The sequence below is a fragment of the Thamnophis sirtalis genome, unplaced genomic scaffold (genome assembly GCF_051295495.1).
Source record: "Thamnophis sirtalis isolate CommonGarterSnake01/CBP01778 unplaced genomic scaffold, rThaSir2_p1.2 scaffold_2, whole genome shotgun sequence".
Lineage (NCBI taxonomy): Eukaryota > Metazoa > Chordata > Lepidosauria > Squamata > Natricidae > Thamnophis > Thamnophis sirtalis.
In genome coordinates, this window is record NW_028261382.1 from 45,171,773 (window position 1) to 45,190,186 (window position 18,414).

At 40.8% G+C, this 18,414-nt stretch overlaps 2 protein-coding genes across 3 annotated transcripts in view; both read left to right on the forward strand.

The window, feature by feature from the left end:
* The first annotated feature begins 3,375 nt into the window (after window positions 1–3,375).
* Window positions 3,376–13,741, forward strand: SPDYC (speedy/RINGO cell cycle regulator family member C). 2 transcript variants are annotated; one of them, XM_087703714.1, is made up of 7 exons: window positions 3,376–3,441; window positions 5,542–5,799; window positions 6,768–6,826; window positions 8,338–8,423; window positions 9,083–9,254; window positions 9,953–10,235; window positions 13,429–13,741. In XM_087703714.1, the coding sequence occupies exons 2-7, from the start codon at window positions 5,586–5,588 to the stop codon at window positions 13,488–13,490; spliced, it is 876 nt and encodes a 291-aa protein (XP_087559840.1). In that variant the 5' UTR covers window positions 3,376–3,441; window positions 5,542–5,585; the 3' UTR covers window positions 13,491–13,741. The 2 variants fall into 2 exon arrangements, with proteins under 2 accessions (XP_087559840.1, XP_087559839.1); XM_087703713.1 differs by lacking the exon at window positions 3,376–3,441 and having other exon boundaries at window positions 5,500–5,799; window positions 13,437–13,741.
* A 1,111-nt stretch (window positions 13,742–14,852) lies between these two features.
* Window positions 14,853–18,414, forward strand: part of CAPN1 (calpain 1) — a 34,946-nt gene continuing 31,384 nt past the window's right edge. Inside the window, exon 1 of the mRNA XM_087705265.1 lies at window positions 14,853–14,988. The gene's annotated coding sequence lies outside the window, so the exon portion shown is untranslated. The remainder of the gene's footprint in view (window positions 14,989–18,414) is intronic.

The window sequence follows — 18,414 nt, forward strand, 5'->3', positions numbered from 1 at the left end:
GTTCAGGGCTCGAGCCATGTGGCCCTGTCCAACAATAAACCATCTTTCCAAGCAGCCTCCATGTTTCCAGTGTCGAACCCAGAAGGACCTTTCTTTCAACAAAGGCTTGGAAGGGACCTTGGAGGCCTTCTAGTCCAACCCCCTGCCCAGTGCAAACCATGGAATGCTTGGTGCTTCAGGGTTATTGGCTTGCAGGCGTTTCATTACCCCATTAGGAAAACATCGCCAGGGCCCCAAGAAGACCCCAGTTCAATGCTGAGGCGTAGATATGCTGTCCTTAATAAGCCATTTAGGCAAAGGTTGTATATTGTCACCCTGCCTATTTTAACTTCCATGCAGAGCACATCATGAGAAAGGTGGGGCGAGACCAGTGGTAGTCAACCTGGTCCCTACCGCCCACTAGTGGGCGTTCCTGCTTTCATGGTGGGCAGTCAGGGTTTTGTCCGATACTGAAGCACTTTCCTTTTTTTAATTTAATTGATTTCCCTACTTTATAAATCACCATTACTGTTGGAATCCATTCTGGGTGTCTGTGTGCAGGGCAGTGTCTGAAACACACAAACACAGGGATGCAAAAACATCGCACCAGAAACATCTTTCCGGCCTAAGGGTCAGGACTCACTAGGCAGCCTCATGTAACATGAACTATGTGAGCCAGCTACTCCCACACCTGCCCCTTCTCCCCCCTATGCTAGGCTGTAACTTTCTATTCCCCCTCTGTTGTAATATAGTTCCTCGTGTAGGTGTGTGTAGGTGTGTGTCCTCCATGGCCTAGTTCATACTAGGGCTTGCAGAGTCACGCTGAACCACACAGGAGAAAACAAACTCCTACAACGCCATAACATCCTGATAATGCATAACATAACATTCTGAGATGTGCCCTACCATTGACGTCCAGGATTTGACCATATATATAGACTGAGCAGTAGACCATATATAGACTGAGCAGTAGATTCCCCCACGGGAACATCACACCCCTCTGCCCTCCCTATACGATGCTGTGATTTTCTATTGGTTTATTTGTAGAATGCTGTGAACTTTTCATTAGTTTACTTGTATCGTGTGTGATTATATATGCCTTTTGATACGTTCCTTTTTGATGACGCTGTAACTAACTTTTCTAATAAAAGAGGTCTTCGAATGTACTTCGAAGCTCGCTCATCCCGAGGAATTCTGCCTGGTGTTTTCCTTTCAATTCGGCCAAGGACACGAGCGGCCTCCCGCACATTACTGTGAAAACTGGTGGGCTGTTAGAAAATTTTACTACTAACAGAGATACAAAAGTGGGCGGTAGGTATAAAAAGGTTGACTACCCCTGGTGTACATAGAGAAAAATAAAATACATTCATCAAGAATAAAAAGATGCAACACTTAGTGATAGTCATAGGTTATTAAATAAGCAATCAAATCATACTAGGAAACAAAACAATATAAATTGTGGGCGGTGGGGGTTTGCTATAACTCTGCTTTATAAATTTCATAAAGTAAAGTTACTTCCCTACTTTATAAATCACCATTACTGTGGAACCGGTGGGCCGTTAGAAAATTTTACTACTAACAGAGATACAAAAGTGGGCGGTAGGTATAAAAAGGTTGACTACCCCTGGTCTAGACAAATCAAAAGTTGGAATTAAGATTGCCGGGAGAAATATCAACAACCTCAGATATGCAGATGATATCACTCCAATGGCAGAAAGTGAAGAGGAATTAAAGAGCCTCTTAATGCGGGTGAAGGAGGAGAGTGCAAAAGTTGATATTAAGAAAACTAAGATCATGGCATCTGGCCCTCTCAATTCCTGGCAAATAGATGGGGAAGAAATGGAGGTAGGGACAGATTTTATTTTCCTGGGCATCAAGATCACCGCAGATAGGGGATCTACAGCCAAGAAATTACAAGACGCTTGCTCCTGGGGAGGAAAGCTATGGCGGATCTAGACAGCACGCTAAAAAAAAGCAGAGACATCACCCTGCGAATCAAAAGTGTGTCTAGTCAAGGCTCTGGTTTCCCCACTTGCAATGGATGGCTGTGAAGGTTGGAGCATAAGGAAGGCTGAGCGCCAAAGAATGGAGGCCTTTGAACTCTGGTGCTGAAGAAGACTCCTGCATTGAGTCCCTTGGACTGCAAGGCCATCCAACCGGTCAGTCCTAGAGGAGATCAACCCTGACTGCTCTTTAGAAGCCAGATCCTGAAGAGGAAACTCAAATGCTTTGGCCACCTGATGAGAAGGAAGGACTCTCTGGAGAAGAGCCTCATGCTGGGAACGATGGAGGGCAAAAGAAGAAGAAGGGGACTTCTTCTATCTATCTGTCTGACTGACTGCCTACCTATCTATCAACTTACTTAATTATCTATCTATCTATCTATCTATCTATCTATCTATCTATCTATCTATCTATCTATCTATCTATCTATCTATCTATACTCTATATCTATCTATCTATCTATCTATCTATCTATCTATCTATCTATCTATCTATCTATCTATCTATCTATCTATCTATCTATCTATCTATCTATCTATCTATCTTCCATGAGTCCCTTGGACTGCAAGGCCATCCAACCGGTCAGTCCTAGAGGAGATCCACCCTGTCTGCTCTTTAGAAGGCCAGATCCTGAAGAGGGAACTCAAAGACTTTGGCCACCTGATGAGAAGGAAGAAGGACTCCCTGGAGAAGAGCCTCATGCTGGGAACGATGGAAGGCAGAAGAAGAAGAAGGGGATGGCAGAGAAGGAGGGGGCTGGATGGAGTCCTGAGGCAGTTGGCATGAGCTTGAGGATGGGAGAGGACAGGAAGTCCTGGAAGAATGTGGTCCACATAGGGTCATGAACGTTGAGTTTCAACCCAACTTTTGCACTCTCCTTCTTCAACCGCATCAAGATCTCTTTAGTTCCTCTTCACTTTCTGCTATTAGAGTGGTATCATCTGCAAAATATCCACCCTAGGCTAGCCAAGGATAATAAGGGTTGCACTTGAATGGGTAACACTGTTTAAAAATGATAGCTTTGCCATCTAACGCTGGTTGCCTGGTAGCCCCAAATAAGTACCATATAATTATTATGAAAAGGTATATAAGTTTTTTATTGCTATTAAGAAAAAATGTACAAGCTCTCCCGGCTTGGCAAGCAAACCTGTCCTAAAACGAAGCACAATTTGGCAATTAAAAAAAACAAACAACTTTTACAAACTTTTTTTAAAGTTTTCCCAGCAAAGCAGTAGCTACGTCAGCAACGCTTGATTGACAGCTCGCCCGAAACACGGGGGGGGGAGGGAGGGGGGAGACGAATGGCAAGAGGGAGACTTCTCCCAATTATCCCCGCCTCCTCTTCGCGGGGATTGGTGCAGCCGGAGAGGCAGCCGAGCCTATAAACGGTAGCGCTGAGGAGAAGTGGGCGAGGCTAGCGGTGCTCTTCGAACCGCCCCTTTTGCTTCTGTTCTTTGGGTGGGTGTCGCTGTGCTCAGGTGGAGGCGGGGGGGGGGGGAGAGTGTAAAAAGGGCGGGAAAATTTTGGCGGGAAACGGCTTTGGTGGGGAATGGTGGTGGAAGAAGAAGAAGAAGAAGGAAGAGGAGCGTGGCCATTTTCCCCTCCTCTTCTATTGGTGTCTCTCGCGCTCTCCACAGAGACTTGACATTAATCATTGCTCTTTTTGCATGGGAAAAAAAACCCTGGTTGAATACGCTCCCATTTGAGGGTGTGTGTTTGTTGTGGGGGTAATTGAAGCTCAATTTAACCCAGAAAACAGCAAAATAAGGCATCTTTGAGGGGTTTTTTCCCCCCCTCACCCTAAACTCTGCAGTCCTGTCAGGATAGCAAGAGAAGCAGTTCCCAAAGGAAATTGTACCTGCTGTGGTTTTATTCAAATGGGGGAGAAATGCAACTCAAAGGATGTTTTTTTTTATAACTAGGAGGAATTCAAGCGGGCTAGCCCATTTAAAAAAAAAAAAACGAAAGAGGAAAAAATGGCAGGGATTCAGTTTGTGGCAAGATTAAAGATTAGGAGATAATCCCAGTTCTGAAAGGTTTAGTGTTTGGAAATAGTATGAAAATGTATCTTTAAAATTGACCATCTCCATGCAATACTTAATTTGTATCTGCTGGTGTTAGAAATGAAAATGTAGATATTAATTGGGAATAACTTCAGATGAGTCCTGCTTTGGGCCCATTTTAACCCCAAGCATAAAACACTAATATGGGAATTTTGGGGTGGTAGCAAACTATTTACTGTGTTTTATGGAATCCCTTCCATACAGATCCTTCTTGTATTATAAATTGCATGGGAAAAAAAATCTAATTGAGCTTCAGGCAAAGTTATGAATCTGTTCTCTTTATTTCCACCAGAAAGTGTGTTAAGGGCTACAATTAGATGGGATTTTATAGTTTATAATTCAAAACAAACTCGGAGCTGTTTTTGAATACTGTATTGTCCATGTACATTGAGTTATGAAATAGGAATAATACTACTCTTTCCTAGATAATCTTTAATATAATTAGATTAGCCCATAAATGTCACCATTATGGTTAAGTTGTGGTTTGTAGCCTAGAATGTTTGATAAAGCCAGTTGAATAATTTATACCACAGCTGGGGCAAATCCTTGCTTAGTGCAGTGTGTGTCCTATTTTATTTATTTAAATTTATATTCTGCCCATTTTACTTAAGTGTCTTGGGAGTTTACCAAAAATATATGTACACAACATAGATCTTTTCTAAGTGGATAGTAGGGTTAATTCGGCACTAATATTAAGCTGTGGTTGTACAAATTCAGAATAGCTGCAACATTGCTTTTGAGTCTTGAAATCTCCTTAAATAAGCTGTCTTTTTAAATGAAGTGTTGCTTTTGTTGCAGACAGAACTTTAGCCATTGACCAGTAAAGATACAAAAAAATGAGCAATACAAAACTATCCCCTAACAACAAGAACTGTTAGCGATCATTTGTGGGCAAACTTACACATAATGTAGCAAAAATTTATTACATCTAGAGAAATAAATTTATCTTATTTATGAAACAATGCAGATAAAAGCTATTAAGGTGCCCCAGAAATTTAAATAAGACAGGCAATTGACTGGTGGCAAATGTGTCTATAGAGCTGGCAATAGAGAAGAATATAGGCTGTATTTTCTAATAGTTTTTGTTGTTAGGGGACAGTTTTATGCTGCTTATTTTATTCATTGCATTTTTATTGGTTAAAGGCCAAAATATAAGTTTGTCTTTTATTGCATTTCAGTATACTGTAGAATAGTATACACCAATGCTTGGTGTATAGTATATATGGAATAATTGTGTCTTTTCAGTAATATATGCATCTTGTGTTAAGCAAATAGTTTAACCTTAGGTAGCTATTTTGAGACTTTCTCATTTCTCCTGCTGGGGGGATGGAGAAACAACACGGGTAAATCTGATGTTAGAAATTGGAATGTAATTTAACTATAGTGCTAGATGAGTCTTGAAAGAGTTTAAATGTATTGGGAAGAAAAGTTTCTAAAAACTAATATTCAATGTGTCTGCTTTACATTTGATGCATGAATGTGTTTCCCCTCCCAGGAAGGCCATTTTGAGGCCTCTACTATCAACCACTTCAAAGAAAAATGCGAGACAGTCATAGTACTTGTGTTCCTCCTACACTCACGGCTGTAGTGAAGCCAGGGAGCGCACGGCAACGTAGCACGCAGGGTGCTTTGGTTACTGGTGGTTCTACACAGGGGCTTGAGAGGGAATTTTCCACGACAACCTTGAAAATTTCGCAGCAGCCATTTTTCCTGCTACGCAGAGAAGAACAAGAAGCATTCTTCAATCTCCTAGGTCTAGTAGTTGTATCTACTTGTGCTAGGCCTCAGCTCTGCTTGGGACAGAGATGGACAGCATTCAAAGCACAGCTGGCCTGCAAAATGGAGCCTTTAACTTAATTGATACATAAAGTTTAACCAGTGTGTCATTTGTCCAATTTTCTGTATGGCAGCACAGTGCCTGATAGATTGCAAACCTTGCCTTCAAATTTCTCCCCCCACCCCCATTAAAATATTATAAAAATATTTTGTTTTCCCCTAATTGACTTAAAATCAAACATTTTGCATTCTGAACTTAAATCAGCTAATCCATGATAAAAAATGCAATCACACAGCCACTTAAATGTGATGGGATTTAATGGAAGGCCAGTTGGATCTTTAATTAAAATCACAGAATGATTTATAGGATCCAAAATGATTGCTGTCCAACTTCTGGTTTATGGCCTTGGGAGATGTGTTTTTCCAGTAAATCATGGATTAGCTGATTTAAGACATCTGCATTTCAGAATGGCAAAATTTTTGATTTGAAGTTGATTAGGGAAAGACAAAATATTTTTAGACTTAGTAGCTTTGAGATGGTATCACTAAAAGCTATGTCTGGGAATGTTTATGTGAAATTAACAAAAATTAAGGTTAATGAAAATTTAAAATATGTCCAGGAAAATATTGGATCTCCTCTTTTCCACTCAAACATGGGTGATTACCGTATGTGGTTGGTTTTTTGGAGGAGTGGGGGTGGCGCTAATATATTGAATCTCTTAATTCCACCAGTTTTTCCTGTTTTTCATAAGCATGGCAAATTCTATAGTAACAGGATGTCATGCTCTTATTGTGCGTTATGATCAAGAGTTGGATTTATTTAATATTTTTCAGATGCTATAAAATAGCATAAAATACTGTAAGGTACTTTGTATTACCTGAATTTAAACTTTGTCTGTTATATGAATCGTGTAGTTTAAATTGGGTCCCTCTATTTCTCATCAGAGGATGGCTTGGTACAAGACTTCCTGTCCACAGACACGTGTTACAGAATCTCAGATAAGGTATGCTTCCTGCTATGTTAATGTGTCAACACTTCCAGTATTAGATCAATATTGTAGTTTTACAACTCGATTTTAATTGACAATATTGGAAGCTTACTTTTCACACAAATAAGACAGGATGTTCCAGAATAGGCTTTTATTTGTTTTCATAAGAGACTTAACAGCTGTTGTTAAAAAAAAAAAACAATTTTCAGCAGAATGGATAAAATGATGGTTGCCTCCATTTTCCAGTGTATATTGTTCCAGTTTCCAGAAAAATAGGTTATATTGGTTATCTCTTTTCTTTATACATTCTGTTCCTCCCAAACGCCTCCCCCACCTAAACAAATGCAGGTAGAGCCCAACTTACAATCATTATTTAGTAACCGAAGTTACAAGGGCACTGAAAAAGTGACTTATGACCGTGTTTCATATTTAAGTCTGTGGCATGGTGTGGCAGCATCCCCCTTATCACACGGTCTAAATTCAGACGCTTCCCAACTGTTTCATACTTATGACTGCTGCAGTGTCCCATGATCCTGTGATCACCTCTTGCAACCTTCTGACAAGCAAACTCAATGGGGAAGCTAGATCCACTTAACTGTGTTACTAACATAATAGCTGCAATGATTCACTTAACAACGGTGGAAAGTAAGGTGGTAAAATGGGGAAAAACTCATCTACGTATCTTGTTCATCAACAGAAATGTTAGGCGCAATTGTAAGTTGAGGGCTACCTATATATCAAGGAAGGGTTATTATATTCTGTTTTCTTTTTTTTAATGTAGAAGCTCCTTGTTTATATTATGTAAAGAGTAATTGCAATATAGTGTGAGAATTGTTTTATAGCTGTACTGATCATAGTTAGAAGCATGTCAGAAATAAAACCCTGTTCTTAAATTGGACACTGGTAACCCAAAACTAAAGCCAGTTGGTTAGTGGTAAAGGCATCAAATTCAATAGACCGTGAGTTCTAGTCCTGCAGTAGGAATGAAACCAGCTAACAATAGTGATTTCGTTAGTTTGGATTTAAATTCACAATGACAGTTTTTCCATGTTTTGCATTGGCACCAGGAAGCAGCATTGCAACAGCATGCTTAATTGTTTACATAACATTTACATTACAATGATAATGTTATTTAGCAACCCAAACTCAACCATTCAAGAGAAGAGGTTTCCCAATGCAGAGCTCCTGATGCTATAACTGAAAACGTGTTGTTGGGTTTTTCCGTGACTTTTGTGTTCTTAATGGTTTTCTTTAGAAAAGGAAATTAAAAAAACAGCCTACTAGGGAGGGCTTAGCTGGCAAGCTGCCACTTAGTTTTCCCTTTCAATAACCTTCTGTGATATCAGGGTAATTTGGCTATTAAACCCTCATTTCGAAATCCACAGAGCAATAATGGCTTTCCTAACAAAAGCAGGTGGTATTTTGGCTCTTCAGTTCTGTTTCTATGCATGTACTTAGGATGATTTTTTTCCTTCCCTGTCCCCATTCCAGTCTTTAAAAATATTAAAACTCACTTTTTCATTCAGTATCTTATAGCCATGACTATGATGTACTTTAAACGAGCTGGCCTACAGACAAAAGAATATACACGGATCAATTTCTTCATAGCTCTGTAAGTGGCACAGTTATCCTTTGAGCTTCATGTTTGTCCTATAGTTATTCATTTGTTTTGCTTTAAACACTTCCTAAATGTTTGGCTCAGGCTGTTGACTTCACATTCTTATTCAGAAATAATTCATAAGCAATCTTTAGATCATGTAGAGCAAAGTACATACTGTACAAATGGAAAACATTTGCTGCATTATATTGACATAAGCCATTTGGTACGCTAATAGTAGAGGGTATCTGTAGCTTAAGAGTTGAATTGTGGAATCCCTGATTGCTCGGAACTTGGTTGTTTGTTCTTAGATGTTTTATTACCAATTAGATAACATCTTCAGTGGAAAAAGGAAGTGGGTTTTGTTTTCTGTTTATGTACAGTACTTGCCGTCATTGTGGGGTGGGGTTGTCCTTGGTACTTATTTAAGCTGTTATTACAAGTGGAAGATAGGTGATCCACTATCTTATTCCCATGCTCTAAGCTGTCCTTGAATGTGAACAAAATCTGAGTTTCTACTCTGACTATTATAACTTTGTGCAGTTGTAAAAAGGGGTGTATTTCAAACTGAGAAAGTGACTCAGCTTTTCTTGAAAAAATTATGCAGTATTATTGTCACCGAAGGAATCCCGGCGGCTTTCCCTGCTTCCAACATCTCTCTGTCCTAATTATAGGTACTTAGCCAATGACATGGAAGAAGACACGGAAGACTATAAATATGAAATCTTCCCCTGGGCCCTTGGCGACAACTGGAGGAAACTATTTCCACAATTCTTAAAAATGAGAGATGGCTTTTGGGCTAAAATGAAGTACAGAGCGTTTGTTAGCCAGCGATGTTGTGATGAGGTCAGCTGCAGTTTAATATGATTAATACCGGTGGCTTGATGATGGAGGGAAGGGCATAATTATTTCCAATACTGCAAAGGAAACTCTACAGTAGATACTGGCAGTGGGATGGGGGAGTGATGGAGGATGACTGAGGGAAAACAGCAAATAATGGAATGAAATTTAATGTTGTGCATGGTATGCATATGGTGTGTCCAAAATCATTCTCCTTGGGTTAGATTTTAGAAAAAAGATACTTCCCTGACATTCTGCAAATATTCTCATTAGGTGTAAGATTAAGAGTAACATTCCACATTAAACACTACAAGATGCAAATGTTCATTTTAATACATACTGTATTAGAAGTCTAGTGATATTTCATACCTTTCGTGGCATCTTTACGTGTTGATAAAGAAGTTGAAGATGCCAGGCACAAAAAGAAAAAAGAAAACACGTGCCAACTTTAGCAAGGTTTATTGAGAAAAAGAGATGGGGTTTACAGAAAGATTCCTGCATGTTAATGGTTAACCATGTGAACCAGTATATTCCAGTATGTTAAACCAAAACAAATGTTTTTTTTTTCTTTCTAACTGCCTGCTTGTACCGTGGCAAAGCAGCAGGTCTCTTCCCCTGAAAAGGGAGATGTTTGTTCTGATATTGACAAAACCGTCTCCTGAAACCGACTCTTTATAACTGTCAGTTATCTTCCTGTTATCTAGATAATGCTGAGAGAGCCCTCTCACTGGGCCTGGTCCCGTGAACGGGCGTCTCACCACAGCGGGGCGCTGAGGAGTTACCTGAAGAATGAAGACGACTTCTTCCCCAGAGGGCCTGGTGTTACGCCCCCGGTGTGCCTTTTCTGCGTTTTGGACATGGAAGAAAATGTGGCTCAGATCACTCCCCCTGCCACTGATCTGTTACCAACAGAGGTGTTGAAAGGAGATTTGGAAAGCTGTCCTTTTCTCATGTTGGATTCAGAGACTAACTACACAATGATGCAAAGTAAGTTCTAACCATTCATCTCAATTCATCTCTAGGGGCATTTTGAATTTAAAAACACACGCCCGTTATGCATTCTTTTGAAATCTACATTTCAAAAAGAATGAAAAACACGTACTTTTGAAAGCTATATTTCAGAAGGAATGGAATGTACAGCTAGTCCTTGATTTATGACCTCAATTGAGCCCAAAATTTCTATTGCTAAGTGAGACATTTGTTAAGCGAATTTTGCTCCAGTTTAGGACTTTTCCTGCCACTGTTGTTAAGTGAATTACTCCAGTTGTTAAGTTAGTGACACGGTTAAATGAATATGGTTTCCCCATTGACTTTGCTTGTTGGAAGGTCGCAAAAGTGGATTACACGATCCCAGGACACTCTGTCATAAATATGAGTCAGTTGCCAAGCATCTGAATTTTGATTATGAGACCATGGGGATGCTGCAGCGGTCGTTAAGGGTGAAAAACAATCACAAGTCATTTTTTCCAGTGCTGTTTTTAACTTCGGTCACTAAATGAACTGTTGTAAGTTGAAGAATTCCCCCCCCCCCCCGTACATTCTTTTGAAATCAATCTTCCACATTCCCCATTTGGTTTAAACAGAGTTAGGGTTAAAAGTTAGAAATAAACCCAATGCCGAATAAGCATGTTTTGGGGCTTATTTCCAATAATGGAAAGATCTGTTTAGCTTTGTGGATCTGATAACTCTCCTAGATATCTTAACACATAACTGTTCTACCCACAAGATTATTCATTTCAGTTATCTTCATTGTTCGTTCATCCACCCTAGAGCAAATTGAACTTATCCTTTTATCACTGTGTTAAAGAAGTTAACATTTAGTGTTGGGGCATTCACAGAGCGATAAGCCAGTGCCAGTGTCTTGATAAACTTCAGAGTGGTGAAATGAAGCTTACCATTTCTCCAATTCCAATCCAGGGACCTTGTTGGGAGCGTCGCCAAAGTTTCTTCCGGCTCATAATAATTTGGCCTTTATCCTTCTGTTCAGATTAATAGAATAGAATAGAATTCTTTATTGGCCAAGTGTGATTGGACACACAAGGAATTTGCTTTTGGTGCAGATGCTCTCAGTGTCCATAGAAAGACAAGACACATTCCGTCAAGAATCATAAGGTACAACACTTAATGAGAGTCACAGGGTACAAATATGCAATCAGGAAACAATATCAATATAAATCGTAAGAATACAAGCAACAAAGTTACTAAGTGGGAGGAGATGGGTGATAGGAACGATGAGAGTAATAGTAATCCAGTCTTAGTGAATAGTTTGACAGTGTTGAGGGAATTAGTTGTTTAGCAGAGTGATGGCGTTCGGGGGGAAAAACTCTGTGTCTAGTTGTTCTGGTGTGCAGTGCCCTATAGTGTCATTTTGAGGGTAGAAGTTGAAATAATTTATGTCCAGGATACGAGGGGTCTGTAGATATTTTCCCAGCCCTCTTTTTGACTCGCGCAGTGTGCAAATCCTCAATGGAAGGCAGGTGGGTAGCCATTGTTTTTTCTGCAGTTCTGATTCTCCTCTGAAATCTCTGTCTGTCTTATTGGGTTGCAGAACCAAACCAGACAGTTTTATATTTAAAACAAAATTACAGGTGGCCCTTGATTTACGGCCCCAACTGAGACAAAAATTTCCATTGCTAAGCAAGGCGTCTGATTTTATGAACCTTTTTTGAGGAGGGGGGGGGCAGGGTTTTGAAGTGAACCACTATAATTGTTAAGTGGATCATGCAGTTGTTAAGTGAATCTGATTTACCCCCATTGACTTTGCTTGCCGGAAGCCAGCTAGGAAAGTCGCAAATAGGAATCACATGACCCTGAGACGCTTCAACAGTTAAAAATACATGTCGGTTGCCAAGCATCCGAATTGTTATTGTATGCAGGATCCGATCTGGGCCCAGAGGTTTTGTCTTCCGAGCTTTCAGACTCACGCTGGGAGTCCAACCTGAGGGACTTTCTCTCTAGCCATTTTATCATATGACTGTGCGGATGCTGCAACTGTCATATATGCGAGGACTGGTTGTAAATCTCTTTTTTCAGTGCCATTGTAACTTCAAATGGTCACTGAATGAATGATTGTAAGTCCAGGATTAGGACGTAGATCAGGCAGATACTACCAGGAATTGAATTAGATGTCCTTTGGGGAGCCCTTCCAATTTATGTATTTATTTAGCATACGGCATAGCATACATGGAGTAGCAATTCATATTAATATATTATTTGAACTTCGGTTCAAATTCCAATGCCTAGGCCATCTAACCATTGAAGCGCAGCATCATTTAGCCCTTCCAATGTTAAGATAGGAGTAAAATGCTAAATGAATATAGCATTTTAAGACAACGGCTAACTCTACAGTGGAGAAAGAAATCTACAGTTGGACAATTTCTTTACCAACTAAAATGACATAAAAGATTCCAACCTTTGAATCCTCCAGAATTTTTCATCGTGCTTAAGAAGTGCAGCGTTCTGTCGCCCCGCCCAAGACAAGAATTTCATCAGTCATCATTTGATTACTTTTCAAGCCAGATATATGTAGCTGCCCACTGTTTGCCCCCCCCCCCAGTATAATTTTGACTATTGTGCAGTGTTTTGAATTACTTTTGAAAGTGCCAGAACCACATAGAAGTTTGAATGCAGTTTATCTGTTTAATTAAAGCATAGCTACTTTTGGTAAGAAACAGAGAAGTGAACGTAAGCTATGATGGTTAGGATTATATGGGATTCTAAAAGTTATTTATTTATATCCCATTTTATTGTTTCTACAAATAACTCTCAGGGTGGTGGTAAATATATTTAACACACCTCCCTTCTCCTTTTGTTAACTTTAGAATAAGAGTTGAATGTATTTTTTTCATCTATACTGAAGGAAGCCAACAGCCACTTTTCCTCCTTTCCTTTTTCTTTCAATATTGTAGTGTGATTTTGCTTTTCATCTGACTTTCTTTTCAACTTACTTTCACTTTGCTTTCTTTCGATTCATTTTTTTGAAATTTAACAAAATATTTTGTTAAAATAAATTTCATTAAAACATCAACAAAAGGGTCGTGCAGCTGTAGCATCTCTTCCAAGTTGCAAAAGAACGTGGCTATTTTAATGAACCCCAGATAGCTTTTCAGTTTTCAAGGACAACCTCCCAATGCAATTTGAAGCTTTGCGTAGACCGAATCTCAACATAAATCTTTGGTAGTCTTACAGGGACCCACTATGGAGACAGATGGAACAGAGAAAGATTGGCAGTTCTTGGCTTAATGTCCGATGGCTGAAGACCCCCTCTGCATACCGGATTTCCCCCATCGGAGTAGTAGTATTCATGGATGTCCTTCCATCTACATCTGCGGCATTCTATTTATAAGCACTTTATCTTCCTGTTCCTGTAGAGGACACTCATCAATACTTATATATTTGTATATATTTAAAACAAAAAAGTTTATGAATTGTGACTTGTACAATGCCAACATGTGCCAGTTGGAATGACTCTTAATAAAGACGTCTAGAACAGGCTACAAGGATATGTTTTCAAACTTTTTATCACATTTTACTCTGGTTCATTCGTAGCACATTTATTGGTAGAATTACAAGCTTTTTTTAAAATGGCTGTTTTAGCCCAAAGGAATCTGGAATGAATTGCAGGTCAATTGAAAAGTGGCACTCCCTGAGCTCAGGTATTTAGACACAAGGGCGAAACAGAGAGGAAGAGAAAAAATGGACAATTTTTACTTTGCTACTTGCAGTTGACCTTCATGGTGGAAATTTTGGGGCAGGCCACAGGAATGGAAGATTAGAAGAGGGGTGGGATTTAAAGCCATTTGTCTCCTCAGCCATATCCTAATGCAATGGCTACTTATTAGATTTCTGACACACCTTTGTGCCTTGTTGGCCCTTCGGCCAGCTGACAAAATATTAGAAAACTAGTATCAAATAGATGGAAAGTCATGGATAAAAATGGCAATTAACACCTTCCTGTTAACTATATTATTATTATGACAGATGGGCTTGGAGTCTGAATTGAAAACACCTTTACTTGCTGGAAGTTTCTGAAAGAGTGTTGGGGACAGACACAGCTAACCTAATCGCAGCCAGGCTGATACGCTTCGCGCGTTAGGCAGCTAAGCTCCCCCCCCCCCCCCAAAAAAAAGTTGGGAAAACCAGCCATTTTGGCTTAGAGGGGCAGCTGCACCACCACCACCCCCGCAAATCCGGCCGCTTTTGGGGATCGCGCATTAGCAGATCCGCATCCCTCTTTTCGCGCAAAGAAATGAAAACCGACTTTGCGCTTCGGGGCGCCGCCAAGCTCTCTCGGGCGCGGCTCCCCCGGGTGTTGCAATGCAGGCAGAATGCGGACGCGGGGGAGAAGAAGCAGGCTTCGGCTGCTTCCAACCGCGGAAGAGAGGAGGCCGTCTGCCCCGCTTCTTGCCCTCTTCGGCCTCACCAACAAACCGGAGATCGGCGACAGAGAGAGACCCTCCCGGGCCGCCCCTCTTCCGTCCCCAACTGGCCTCCCCGGCCCGTGCGTTTTTACGCAAGGCTTCCCCGCCGCGCCCTGCTCCGGCTGCTTCCCTTTGGCTAACGCCCAGCGAGGGAGGAGTTGCTTCTGCCACGAACGGGCGGAGACGGGCGGCGAGGAGGGGGTGCCCGAGCGACGCTCCTGCTACGCCGAAAAAAGCTTCCCTTGCCCTCCTCCGGTGTAAAGATCGGGGCCTTTTTTTTTTTACTCCGTCCTTAGGCCGAGGAGACGCTCCGGGCGCAGGTAAAGACTTCGGGGCTTGGCTTGGGGAGGTGAGATTGGAGAGGGGAAAGTCTTGGAGTTTGCGATCAGTTTGGGATTGGCCTTTTGAGGGGGAAACACATATATATATATTCTTAGTATCTGCCTATTACACAACTCGCTCTTCCTGGAGAGCGGTCCGACTTGGCCTTATTATTTTCTTTAAATATTCAATTTGTTATTTGGGAGGGGAAAGCAAGCGCCCTGGTTAAGGAGGAGCAGCAGCAGCGAAAGCGGCTAAGTTTGCTTTCAGAGTTCTTTCTCTCCCGCTGGCCCTCCGTGGCTTTAATGCAGAAGAAAGGGTACTTCTGAGCATGGGCAGAGAAGCTAAGGGGTTCTCCCCGAGAGGATTGCGCTTTCCAACTGCGTGAAAGCAGCGGATCAGCCTGGTTATTTGCGCTGCAGGAAAATAAGGGTTGTGCCAAGTGTTTGTGAGATTCCCCCCCCCCATCTGTTTGGCCTAATCTGGACTACAATTCCCTCTTGCTTGGATGGGTGGTGTGGTCCATGCATTTGAGGGCATTGCTGGGTTCCTTTGCCACCACTTTTTGTCGGATTTCCCCGTAATGTTGTGGCCGAATTGTAAAAAAAAAAAGCACATCTAACAATAGCAGGGTGTGTGTGTGCATATTTTATAGGCAAATTAAAAGGAATATACTGTAAATATCTGCGGGCTGAGTCACCGTGTTGGGCATCCCAGCCAGGTTTTTATAGATATGACTTTCAAAAATTTGATCAGTAAGTTTCTAGAGTCTGTTTGGAAATTCTGGGATTTAACTTTTTAGGCCTTCTGGGGGCAAACCTGGATCTGTATTATAGTGTCCTGTGGTCCTTCTTCTAGAAACGATGCTCCAGTGAAGATTCTAGTCCTCATGAGGCTGAGGATTGCAAATCCAAAGATAGTCCTGCATTCTGCTGTGGCTGAGTGTGGTGTAGAAATTTGTTACCTGTTCCCAGAACTTCAACCCGGGGAATTTTGACAGATGTTCCTGGAAACATTGGGAGCAGAATTCTGTTTCTCCGCCTCTACTTGCCATTTAACTGTTTTGCATTGATGTATTAGAATAGAATAACAGAGTTGGAAGGGACCTTGAAGGTCTTCTAGTCCAACACCCTGCTCAGGCAGGAAACCCTACATCACTTCAGACAAACGGATAGCCAACCTCTTCTTAAAAACTTCCATTGTTGGAACATTCATAACTTCAGGAGGCAAGTTGTTCCACTGATTGATTGGTTCTGACTGTCAGGAAATTTATCCTCAGTTCTAAGTTGCTTCTCTCCTTGACTAATTTCCACCCATTGCTTCTTGTTCTGCCCTCAGGTGCTTTGGGGAATAGCTTGACTCCCTCTTCTTTGTGGCAACCCCTGAGATATCGGAAGACTGCTACCCTGTCTCCCCTAGTCCTTCTTTTCATTAAACTAGACATCCCCAGTTCCTGCAACCGTTCTTCATATGTTTTAGCCTCCAGTCCCCTAATCCTTTTTGTTGCTCTTCTCTGCACTCTTTCTAGAGTCTCCACATCTTTTTCACATCGTGGCAATCAAAACTGGATGCCGTATTTCCAAGTGTGGCCTTACCAAGGCCTTATAAAGTGGCATTAACCCTTCACGGGATCTTGATTCTATCCCTCTGTTGATGCAGCCTAGAACTCTGTTGGCTTTTTAGGCAGCTGCTGCACACGGCTGGCTCCTATTTAAATGGTTGTCCACTAGGACTCCAAGGACTCTCACAGTTACTACTATTGAGCAAGGTACCACATACCTGTGCATTTTGGTTTTCTCCCATTAGTTTCTCAAGAGGAGGATGCCAAGGCCTTTTGATCTGAAAACCGGCAGGATGTTTAAACTGGGAGTCATTCGTTATCCCAACCTGGATTTCCCGGTAGGGAAATCAACCTGGGTGTTTTGAGCCTCCAGCTCTCACTCAGAGTAGAGAAACTTTCCAGGAAGTTGAAAAGCCTCTGTGCATTTCAAAACTCAGAGCATCATGAAACTAAGTCTGCCTTACTATTACTATTAGTCTTCTCATCGTTCCTATCACCCATCTCTTCCCACTTATGATTGCAGGACTAACTTTATTGCTTGTATCCTTATTTTCTATCGATATTGATTGTTTCCTGATTGCTTATTTGTACCCTGTGACTTTCATTAAGTGCTGTACCTTATGATTCTTGACAAATGTATCTTGTCTTTTTAAGTATACTGAGAGCATCTGCACCAAAGACAAATTCATTGTGTGTCCAATCACAATTCTATTCTATTCTTTTCTATTCTGTTCATTTCTATTTCTATTTTTTTTCCTTTAAGAAGTTTTAAACTTCTATTGAAAATTATGAACTTTAAAATACAAGTACTTTTAAAAATAGTTTGGTATAACTTACAATCCTTTTTGGCACTACTAGCATAACCATTTGTTATTCAAATACATTTCATACATTCCTAATTATTCCTATATCTATACATCTATGTTTCTAAGATATACATTTCATGTTTCTATTATCTATCCATTGATACCAGTTTTCCCAAATTGTATAATATTCTGAGTCTTCCTTGTCCCTTAACTCCAATGTGAGTTTATCCATCTCTGCGCAATCAAAAATCTTTTGGATTATCAAAGTCCGTCGGCATGGTATCTCTTTTCCAACATTGTGGGAGTGCTATTCTGGCTGCTGTAATTATGTGCAAGATTAAATATTTCTATTTCTATTCTAAACATGGCCAGGTGGAAAACGTAGGGGAAAGCTGGCATGGGGCGTGCAATTTAATTTAATTTAATTTAATTTAATTAATTTAATTTATTAGATTTATAGGCCGCCCAATCCCGAAGGACTCCTTTGTGGAAAGGACAAACTTCATCCCAGGCCTTAGGAGGAATAGAATACAAGGGGTGCTCAAACCTACAACCACAATTGGGACTGAATTTCATCGCTAAGTGAGGCTGCCATCGAATTGTGTGCTATTTTTACTGCCTTTTCTGCCGTCAATCGCTGTGGTTGTTAAGTGAATCATATGGTCGTTAAGCAAACCCAGATTTCCCCATTGGATTGACTTTTTTGGAAGTCAGTTGGTAAAGTCACCAATGGTTATCGTGTGACCCTGGGAGCATGGCAATGATCACAAATACATGTTGGTTTTCAAGCATCCCCCCCCCAAAAAAATTTTTTATTTCCCCATGTTTTATTTATTTTGTTTATATTACTTTTCGTTTCCACTGAACAGTGTGAAATCTGGGTTTTAGACCCACATGATTGTTATTATATTTATCACAATAATAATAATAATGTAACTATATATCAATATAAAGGGACACAGTGGCTCAGTGGCTAAGACGCTGAGCTTGTCGATCAGAAAGGTCGGCAGTTGGGCGGTTCGAATCCCTAGCGCCCCGTAACGGAGTGAGCTCCCGTT

Coding starts and splice junctions, on each gene's coding strand:
- SPDYC (XM_087703713.1), top strand. CDS start 5,586: ATGCGAGACAGTCATAGTACTTGTGTTCCTCCTACACTCACGGCTGTA. Junction 6,827..8,337: donor GTTACAGAATCTCAGATAAG/GTATGCTTCCTG, acceptor TTTTTCATTCAG/TATCTTATAGCCATGACTAT. Junction 8,424..9,082: donor ATCAATTTCTTCATAGCTCT/GTAAGTGGCACA, acceptor TCCTAATTATAG/GTACTTAGCCAATGACATGG.